The following is a 10777-nucleotide window of genomic DNA, read 5'->3' on the forward strand; positions in this document are numbered from 1 at the left end:
AAGAAGCATTTGTTTTTGCTGAGTGGTTCACTTATTCTAGAAGGACTTTTTATCTTAAGGAACAGCCCCCAGGGGAAGAGGTTTTCCTGCCCTGGGATCCGGGTCACCTAACCTGACACGAGCTCCACACCTTCCCCTTTAAAAACTGAAGCTGTAAACAGAGAGGTTTTCCAACTGCAATGTCAGCCTTCTGGACGGGGCCTTATCTGAGGCCAAAAGCAAATATTCACATCAACTTTAGAATAGCACATGACATTTAATAATTTCTTTTAGTCCATGTCGCAACATGAAAAGAAGGTGTCGGCTCTGAAACTTTCGTGCCTGTATTTTTTACTGTCAACTGCAGGTATTTTGTAAATGCTCGTGAAAGAAAAAGCGTCTTTTAATACTTTTATGAAAGATTTGTTGCACGACCCATCCCAGCTGAAAAGGGAACACCAGAAGACTTTCCAGCAATTTGCAACGCCGTCTCCTTCGATCGTTTGTAAATCCTGAATTCACCAAAGGAAATTCGGCCCAACAAACTCACTCTGTGACACTGCGCGACACTTTTTATTGATTCTGCTGGTAACATTCACACACAAAAGATACATTTTCTGAAGTTTTTTCTTGCTAAAATATGTTAGTCAATGGCCTGTGATACGAATAATACTTTCACTGATCTCTTCAACTTGTGTATCTGAAAATAAGATTTTTCATATATCCCGTGTATGAGATAATGACTATTGATTGGTACTTGGGGACAAATCCAAAAGCCTTGAAACCGAAAGTGAAAAATCAGCAATTCGGTCATGTTTAATACTCAGTGTGATATTCAGCCTCGGCCGCACCGTATCTGCTCAGTCCAGTGTGTGTTCCGCGTCCCGCCGTGTGAACGTTCACCTTTGGCGGCCCGCATCATGTGAACACCGGTGCCGTCTCGCTTACCTTGGACTGTGTCAGCTGGAACTGCTTGTCTCTGAGCATCCTGTACTGGTCGGCCTCCGCCATCGCTTCATCCTTAGCCTGTTTTATTCGCTTGACTTTTCCTGAAATTTAACAGGGGCGGAGAAGGAATGATATATATTTTTCAATATACGTGGAATTTCCAGCTAGATTTTAAAACGCGTAAGGTGAGGTGTACATTATTCATTATTTTTTGGTGATTTTTTTTTTCTAGAATGGCAAGCGTCACTAAAAAAAAAAAAAAAAAGATGTTAAAAAATTTCCTTATTTTTTCCCTTGGATTCTTTAGAACGTGGAAATGACGACATATTCTCTCACACCTCCATGTTTAAATAACGTATCTGCCCACTGCTCACAGCGGTCACAGGCAGAGAACAGATTTTCGCTGTCACTTGCTTGAAAACACATTATTTGGTCAGGTTTTCTGTCCGGATTTGCTGCCAGGAACCCCTCCATCCACACCAACTGGATCTGATTTAATGCTGGCAGAGCTCCAGACCCCGACCCTACAAACTTGCAACTCAGACTCTATCAAACCGACTTACAATTTTTTAAAGCGTTTTATTGGGATTTTTTTTTCTTGCCATTTCTCGACTCTAGGATGTCTGATTAAGCCCTACAACACATCAAAGTGGATATATATATATATTTTTTTTTCCCCCTAGTAGCTTGCCCTGAGGGGGACTTGAAAGTGGTCATAAAACCAATCGTTTTTGATGGTTAGGAGCTGAGTTAAGTAGCTCTCTTTGCTTTTATTAAGAGCAAAGGTGTAAGCCTTCAGCCGGCAGACAGCATGGCAGATGAAAGTTTCAGACAAACACAATGCCGAACGGGTCATTAGCTAAGCACATGACTTTGGGGGCAAGCAGAGGAAGTTTGGGGGGTTATAGACTAATATTAATTGCTGCTATGCCCCCGCTACCCACCACCATAGGCACTGACGCTCTGTGATCATTAAAACCTTAAAGAAACTCTGAACTGTATTAAAATTCTCCTTTTCCCGAGTCTGCTGTCTGTCCCTTTCCCTTAAACACCTTCAGCCTTTTCTATCTCGCATAGTTGCTTTTCTCCCCCATTACCATTCTGATAATGTCTCTGAAGCGTTTGTTTGTGATTTTTGTCAAACGTTTCTTATATCGTGTGGACCGTGAACTGAATAACCGCGTTCTGATTAAGTAGCATAGAGGAAAATCTCACCGTGAACTTTTATCCGTCCTCTGGATACACGTTTTCATGTGCCTGTGTTTCTGGGTGTCTTGGTAGCAGCCACGTGCGGATGGTTTCTAAATTTCTCTCCCTGCGAGGCGTGAGCTGCTTTGCAAGTTACTGTACATGGACGGACTCAGGAGCCATCGAAACGGGTCTCTTTTAATTAATGCCTGTTCCTCTCGAAGGGGCCTCGATACACCTCACTCAGAACAGATATCGGCCTCTGTCTTTATTCTCTTTAAAATCCGAGGTCTGCGGAAGCTCGAGGTTCAAGGACCGCTCCCGGCGGCACACCCCTCTTCCTTCCTAATGCCCGCTCGTGACCCTTCCGTGTACACAGGGTCCCGTCTTCCCTCCCGTCCTCACCAGACACCTGGGAGGCCCAGACGACACAGGTGACAACTGGCAGAGAAAACCAGTCTGTGAGCCCGGCCCGCTCCCTTATCACTGCTTGTCATAAACGTCGGGACAAAAATATATTTACGATTATTAACGTTTTCTTAGTAATCCTAGGTCGCGCGGGGCACGTAACTGTTTTATAAAATAAGTCCTGTAAAACATCATCTTAATTCCATAATATGTAAAAACTGCGCTTTCGAAGTCGGGGCTCTGAGAAATAACAAGAACAACAGGAGAAGTTCTCCCTCTAAGCCCTGGCCCCGAACCACCCAGCTCCCGCTTAGGGGGCCGTGCGCGGGCTCCGCCGCAGTGTGTCTGGGACTCCCTGCCACGGCACGGGTCACCTGCTGGTGCTCGTTCGATTAAGCAGGAGAGCCACGGGCGGGCGGCTGCCGGCCCGGCTGCGTCCTGGCGAGACTCAGCCGCTGCCCGCGTGAGCCGGCAGACGCCACCGTGATTTCATCCGGGGAAGAGCCCGGAGCCCCGAGGGCCCCGTGTCGCCAGAGCGGAAGCCAAGTGCACGCATCGGGTCCGCCCCCGGTGACCTCCGCTGGCTCCGCTGGCTGCGAGCCAGGGCTTCCAAATTTTAGCATCAGACCTCTTTCTTCTAAAGCATGAGGAGCATGGCTGCTGGGAACCGAAAGGGGTTCGGATTCTTTCTCGGGGCCTTCTGAGTCACACGCGGGGGCGGCCAGATAGAAATACGGGCGTCAAATAGTTGGTCCCCAAGCGGACCCAAGGTCACGCAGGCTTGTCAGGCCCAGTTTTCAGACTTTCGTTTTAGGAAACGAGCTTGCCTTGCGCATTATGATTGATTTTACATGCTGCCCAAGCCACGTGCGGGGCAGAGCAGAGGAGGGCGCCTCGCATCCTCCGGCCACCTTCACTACCCACCCCCCTTCCATGCAGCATCCGTCAAACACCTACTACGTATCACGCGCGGCGTAGAAACAGGGCAGAGGCCGGCATGTGGGACAGCCCTGCCACCGGCCGGCACGCACAGGGTATTTTGGAATGACGTACGTGCTGCTCCAGCTTCCAAGAGGAAAATTATAAAATACGTAAAGCTGTAAAGCAGACACACGCTCGACTGTGAAAACAGTGCAATGCGCACCTCGATTCTATTCATTTTGAGACAGTGAAAAATAACCATGTTTATGGCAACTTCTAGAAATCTGAGGAATTCGTGCTTTCCCTTCACCCCAACAGTCACGTCTCACGTGAGCGGAGTCGGAAATAGGAACAGACAGACCCAGATACAGAGAGCGGGGCTCAGAGAGGGCTGCGGGGGTGTGTGTGTGCGCACGTGTGTGCGTGTGTGTGCACATGTGTGTGCGTGTGTGTGAGTGTGTGTGTGCATGCGCACGTGTGTGTGTGTGTGTGTGTGTGCGTGGAGGGGGGGGACGATGTTCCGGGAGAGAGCCGTAAGCGGAATAGATTTGTGAGCCAGGACAGACGTGGGGGCGCACGGTCCCTCTGGGAATCAGTACAAAGGCAAGAAGGCCCTTTCTGAGCTCTCCTCGGGGACTCTGTAAATGGTGCCACCCGACCAAGGTTGTTCGTTCATCTTTGGACACTTTGCTTGCTCCGCAGACAGATCCGGTCCACGTTTCACGAGCTGCTGCGGAGGTGAACCCCGTGGCATGTTGCTCGGGTTGCTAGCTGAGTTCTGGAACCTTCTTCCGGTGGGGAAGATGGGATTTCACGTGCCATTCCAGACGGGGCTCAGAGCTGCACCCCAGTCCCGCCCTAAGATGTCAGCAGCTCCGCATAGGGGGCGAGGCAGTTTCTGAACCTGAGTTTCCTCATCTGCAGAGCAGATCTCATAATCGACCAGGAAAAGTCAGCACAGGGACTAGGAAGAACGCGTTATGAGGGCGAAGACGGGCCACGCGGTAATTCGGAATCATTATTAGAAGAACAGGCGCAGTTGCCGGGGGCCTTTTGCAGCGAGTAAAGCCTGAGTTTGTGGAGAAGCCCTCAGAATGTCACCAAGGATGCCTCCGTCGGCATCCCCGAGGACAGCCAGTTGCGGCTGTTCGAAGCCGCTGGACAGACAAGCGTGGGGCCCAGGAGAAAGGCCTGGAAGGGAGACAGAGGTTTGCGCGTGCCTCTGGGTCTGTGCGTGTGCTTGTCGTGCAATGGGCTGGGGACCGAAATCGAGGGAGAGTGGACAGGGGGAGGAGAAAGGGGGCCGAGGCCTCACCCCAGGGCAAAGCCAACATTCAGGAACGAGAAGAGGCAGAGACACAGAGCAGACGCACGGGGAGGAGGCCACGTGATCCCACAGGCAGCGATTTGAACACTGCGGCTCCAAGCCCAGGACGCCGAGGTGGCTGGACGGCGGGCACGGCCCGGGGGCGCCCTCGGAGCCTCCAGAAGGACCTGTCCTGCTGGCGTCTTGGATGTGGACTTCCGGCCCCTCGAGCCGTGAGGTGACTTAGTCCTGCTGTTGGGAGCCACACGGTTCGTGGGACTTTGTCACAGCAGCCCCGGCAGAGTAATGCAGAGGCGCAGTGACGAACAGAGACGGCGATGCCAGCTGGGTGTGGCAGGCGGAGCCTGAGGGCAGGTGTTCACGCGAGTGCGTCACCTGGGCAGAAACCCTGACGTGCCGTGAGGACCAGGAGCCCCTCGGGCGTGTTTGGAGACTCCTCCCTGTTGCCACAAACCAGCTTTGCTCTGTTCCCCCACCCAGAAAAAACAAACGACACCCAAAAAACCCCCAAACCAGCAAAAACCTTTCTCGGCTTTTCGGGGTTGTTACTATTACGACAGAATCAGCCTGGTTCAACAAGTGCCATATTTCGCTCTCCTCCCACAGACATCAGAAACACGTAACTTGTCCTGGACCAGCACCCCCACTTCTATGTGTTGATTAACGAACAATTTTGAGTCACCGGGAAAGGAAAACAACCGCCTCATTCGGTGTCCGATTTGTCCCCCGTGTAATTTATCCATCGATCTGCTTCTTGGGTCTTGTCTTCGTTTTGCCTTTACTTGTACTTTCCTTATTAAAAAAATAAAAATCACAAAGAGTTTTGTGTAGATCCTGGAATGAGTAGAATCAAATGGAATTAATAGATGAAAATGGTCTGTGGTTATTATTTTAACACGACCCACTCGAAGAAATGAAAGTCCAATATACTTACCAATAGCCCATTAGTCTGTGGGCTGTAAGGAAGGAGAAGGGGTTTACAAGCCCACAAAACGCACGAGACAGGGCCGGGAAGTTCCAATGCCACAATGCGTATTTTACTAGTTTATTAGAAGTCATGTCCTCCTGAACCAAGATACCCACTTGCATCGTGAAGAACTGACTAAATCGAGGGGCTTGCTTAAATAACTCAGAGTATCTGCATATGTGAGAACAAATAGGCAGTTAGCTGATTTTAACAGACCCACAAAAACTCATCCGCGTTGCTGTACTAGCCGATGTATTATCCAAGTCGAAAGTAGAAATACTTCCTTAGGTGTTAATTTTGCCCTAGAGTGTGATTCAGTGAGGACCTCGTGGAAGACTGTGCTTAAGAGACCGTTGGGGGCTTGTGCTACTTTTTAGAACTTTCCGATGTACCTGCTTGTTCAGTTTTTCTCGTATGCGAATATTTGCGTTACCTGCCGTGTCTCTCAATCTATATGCCATCACGCAAGTTGTCATTTTGAGTTGAACACACATGCTGTTTTCGGCAGCTCCCAAAGTAGACAGATGGTTCATTTGTGGGAGGGACGATGGCGCATGTTTAAAAATAATAAAACACGGGTTCTTCACGCGGCGTCGACCCACGTGCCTCTGAGCCTCTGAGGAGCATGGCGGCCGTGCAGAGCCGTGTTCTCCACGTTTGTAAAAGAACTCGGTTCTCCTCACAGGGCCTCACTGGAAGTAAAAGCATCACCTATTTCAGAGAAACACAAATCTTCACCCCTCCTGCTTCTGATGGGACCTCAAATTCCTAATCTAATCCCGATCGAAGATACAGGTCATTGCCCCAAACCTGGAGATGCGAGGCAGGTCTGATGTTCCCGTCATGAACATGTAACTTGTCCTGGACCAGCACACCCACTTCTATGTGTTGATTAATGAACAATTTCGTAGGCAAAAGCTGTTAACTGCAAGTGAGATCATTGAAACTAATGCCAACCTACTGAGACTCCATCTGAATTCAACCGACCGGCGAGGCTGCTTTGCCCATAGCAGTCTGTGTGCGTGTCTGAACTAATACGTATAGTTAAATCCGTAATCAGCAAATAGAGGCAAATAGCTGAGCTATTTGTCACCTCGCCAGGAGCCGTCCAGGTCTTCCTAGCTCCAGGGCAAGCTGGCCCAGAGCTCTCGGAAATTGCAAAAAAGAATGAAACTAGCCCATTCTAGCCCATCCTTCCATTGTTATCATAGTAATATACAAGTACATACATTACGTATATTAAAAATAAAAGCAACTACTTAGCGTGCACTCCACTATCTCAGGTGCAATTTCCAACCCTCACAGCGTCTTGGCTGTATTTTCATTTCACCGAGAAAAGAGATCAAAACTCAGAGCTGCTCCGCGGCATAGACGAAGAAACTCAAGTTTATGTGAACGAGCAAACAGAAGGCCAACGCTTCTCCTGCTCCGCTGCGTCACACGCCAGGTGTTCCGGCCCATTCGGGCTCTGCTCCCGCCCCTCGCACGGTCCCTCCCTGTGGCCGGCGACTGTCGGCGAGGAGGGGGCAGCGTATTCCATTTCCAGACCTAACAACCAGCCTTTCGGAGATTTTTCTGATCCACAAGGTCCACAGCCTGTCTCTGCATCCCTAACGGCCAAACGCCTGTGCCATAAACGGTGTCGCGTAACAGCCCTGGAGCTCCGAGCTGGTCGTCCTTAATGGAGCATGGTCATACTTGTGCAGCGTCACATATAAATTCTACCACCTTATTAATCCTGCGTTTTCCCGAAACGTTGGCCACGCGAGCGGCTCTGTGTTTCCTCTCCCTCCCTGTGGCCGGCCCTCCCTCTGACACACGCTCGGCTGTCCTGCTCCAGCTGGGGCTGGGGCTCGGGACAACTTCCCGAGGGGCTTTCAAAGAAATGGGTTTAAGAAAGAGAAAGTGATCAGAGACCTTCCGTCACCCGTTCGCCATGGTGATTTCATGGGTTCTCATCCTGAGTCTCTATGTGGCCTTCGGACGTGGCAGATTTGCAAGTGAATCTCTTTATGGGAAAAAAAAAAAGTGGAATATTTGGGTCTCTGAAAACGGCGGCCGCCGGCACGTCCCTTGTCCCCCTTCCTCCCCACGTCTCCCTTTCTGCTCCTCTCCCTTTCACACTCGTCCGCGCGTTTCTGTCACTGGCGTATCCTTCGCGGAAGAGTCTGGGCCTTCTCGTCAATGAATACATCAAAGTGGCTTAGAAATCAGTCGGCACCCCATAAATACTTATGAAATTAAATAAAATGCATGAAATGAAAACTCGTGAAATATGAGAGACCTTACCAAGCGCCAGATCCACAGAGGAGCGCTTTATAAGAAAACGCCTCCGAGCCGGTGACAGACAACGGGCCTCACAGCCCAGCCCGTCCGAGGCAAAGGGGACAGACCGACATTCTCTGGAGAACCGAGTGCAGAGGTGACTTGTTGAAAGTCAAAATAGTTTCCAAAACGCTTGCGAGGCCTGGCTATTTCTATTATGGGTTGACTCTTTGCTTGAATATTCATGAACAAAGCCCAAGGAAAAAATACACAAATACTGAAGTTCCTGGCACACACGATGAACATTTTGTAGACGAACAACTCGGGGTGCCTTCCCCAGCCGTGAGGAGCGACTGTCCACGCGGAGCACGCTCACCGGAGGGTGGCGGGCCAGGGAGGGAACTGAAAAAGGAGAGCTGGCCTGTAAGGATCATGCCAATCGTGCGATCATATTGATTACGTACGGGCTCGATATAGTGTCTTTTTTGTTTCTTCCATAATAAGGAAGCAAAGGTAACATGATGCTCACGTTTTAAAACGAGCTGTTCTTCTGTCCTGGACATTTCTAAGGTGGTTTATGAAATCTGAATGACAGGAAAGGGAATTTTCTACCCTGTCCCAACCGGCGGGTCACAGACCGCTCTGTTTTCTGTAAAATCGCTCTCTGCTCGCATGAATCGTCCGCATGGCTGAGGCGATGTCTGCGTCCATCATCCCCCGCCTTCCTCGCCGGCACCTGTGCGTGGAGCCGCCCCTATGGTGGTTGGTGCCCACGTGCTGGGCGTTCGGGAAGGAAAATGGGAAACCTCGGGAGACGAGACGGCCTCCCTCCCAACATCCTGCCTGGCGCCGCGACGTACTGTCCCCACAGCCCGCTCAGCATGGTCAAACGAGCTGTGTCCGTCCCTGCTCCGGCCCAGTCACCACGCTCATGCAAAGAGTAACAAGAGCCACGTGTCACAACGCGGCCCCTGCCTTGCTCGGCTTAGAATCTAATTAGGAAGATGTAAACGGCACGTTATCATAGATTAAGTCATGCTAGGACACGGGACAAAGGGAAGACACAGGTACTGGCCCAAGCCACCGGCGTAGGAGCTGCAGGTCTGCGCTGCTGGCTGACGTTACAGAAATGACGCACGTTTTGTGCGGTGAGGTTGTTAAGATCTCGGGGTGGGTATCAGGCCCCACGCAAGTCCTGAGTCTAGCACTTACCCCCCGGGAGGACTTGGGCAAGTCGCATCATTTCTCCGAGTGTCATTTTCCCCTTTGCAAAGAGGGTTCACGTGAGGATTAACTAAGGTAAGCACGTGATCTTTTCTATTGTTCAAAATTACGACCTTTGGCAAATTATGGCCTCTCAGCTGCTACGCGCACAAAACGGGAATGCTGGGCGCACGTGGATATCGAAGAGAATAAGAAGGCGGTTGAAGTTTATCGAGAACGTTCCGTGTGTGAGGACACGGATGCAGGACAAAACAAACAGGAAGTTAGAAAACGAGAATAAAATGGACATATTTTTAAAGCCATCAAGAGAGGGACGACGAAGAGCTGCTCACGGTCACTGTCGCAATTTAACGGAAACAGGAACGGATGCTTACAGAGGACAAGTAACTTGCTCACGCTCACTCACCAGCGAGCAGATCATTCTGGAAGTTGCTTATCTCTGAACCGGGTCACAGTGTTGAGACACTGGGGTGTGGTGGCATTAGGGAAGTGGCAGGCAAGGCTTAAGCCTATGTCCCCATAACTTCAACACTTCTTATCACTTTGTTGCACACATGGACTCTCAAAGGGATGGGTCCGAGTTAGGGAACTTTGTCCCCTCCCGGTAATGGTGGGGGGACATATGACCGGATAGTTTCCACGAACTGGCCAAGGTCGCAGGGAGAGAGCAGACCGGGCTTTGAAGCAGACTTGGCCTGCCCCTGAGCTCCGTGCTCAGCTCCGGGCACCCCCTCGTCCACTCTGTGACAAACCCCTCACAGGTCAGAGAGAATGGAGACTTACTTTTCTTGGCGTCCTCCAGCTTGTCCTTGGCCCTTTTCTCCGCCTGAAGGAGCTGGTGGATCCCCTGGGACTGGCTGGCCATGACAGCTCACTCACTGCAAGGCCAGCAGCTTCTGTGAAATCAGGGTAAGGGAGGGAGAGGTCTGTTTATCCTCACAGAAAGCACCGCATAACTCAGGTTGTGGTGTCAACAGTGAGCTCCAAACACAGCTGTTTGTCCCCAAATGGCCTGATTGGCCAGAGAGCTGGGCCCCAAGGAGAGCCCAAGGGTGGAGTCCAGCAAAACAGGTCCGTCGACGCGGCGAGCTGGGGCCCTGATGCCCCTGCCAGCTTCGGCTCTTCTCTGTGAAATCAGGAGGCATCAGTGGGGCGTTGAGTCTACTTAAAAAAACACGAGGTCGGCGTCTTTTGGACAATTAACTTTGTTCCCTCTTCTTTCCAAAAAGCATCAACTTGTGTACTGACCTTTCCTTCCAGGTCGTAAGGCCGCGCTTCGTCCTTGTCTACGCGGCTCTGGTTTTAGATCTTTCTCTTTCTTCGTTTCTAGCGATTCGGTTACCTGCGTGGGACAGGCTTATTTACCATCCGCCAGGGAGGCGACTTCCTGGCTTTGTGCACGGGGGGTGGGCTCGAGAGCTCTTCCTTTTTGCCCTCGGCCTCCGGGGACAGGCGTGAAAGCGTTTCTCGGGGCGCGCATCGCCCCCAAGTCGTGCCCTGTGCCGCAGTCCTGCAGAGGTCCTGCCGTGGTGACGACCCCGTGTTGAGGG

The 10777-nt window shown here is 50.9% G+C and overlaps 1 protein-coding gene across 1 annotated transcript in view; it reads right to left on the reverse strand.

Annotated features, from left to right (window-relative positions):
• ATP6V1G3 (ATPase H+ transporting V1 subunit G3) overlaps positions 1–10221 on the reverse strand; it is a 13754-nt gene extending 3533 nt beyond the window's left edge. Inside the window, exons 1-2 of the mRNA XM_011367246.2 lie at positions 10011–10221; positions 928–1028 (exon numbers count right to left, since the gene is read on the reverse strand). Of these exons, the coding sequence (XP_011365548.1) occupies positions 928–1028; positions 10011–10092 (183 nt within the window). The 5' untranslated portion in view covers positions 10093–10221. The remainder of the gene's footprint in view (positions 1–927; positions 1029–10010) is intronic.
• Between the last annotated feature and the right edge of the window lie 556 nt (positions 10222–10777).

Source organism: Pteropus vampyrus, unplaced genomic scaffold (genome assembly GCF_000151845.1).
Source record: "Pteropus vampyrus isolate Shadow unplaced genomic scaffold, Pvam_2.0 Scaffold131, whole genome shotgun sequence".
In the NCBI taxonomy this organism is placed as follows: Eukaryota; Metazoa; Chordata; class Mammalia; order Chiroptera; family Pteropodidae; genus Pteropus; species Pteropus vampyrus.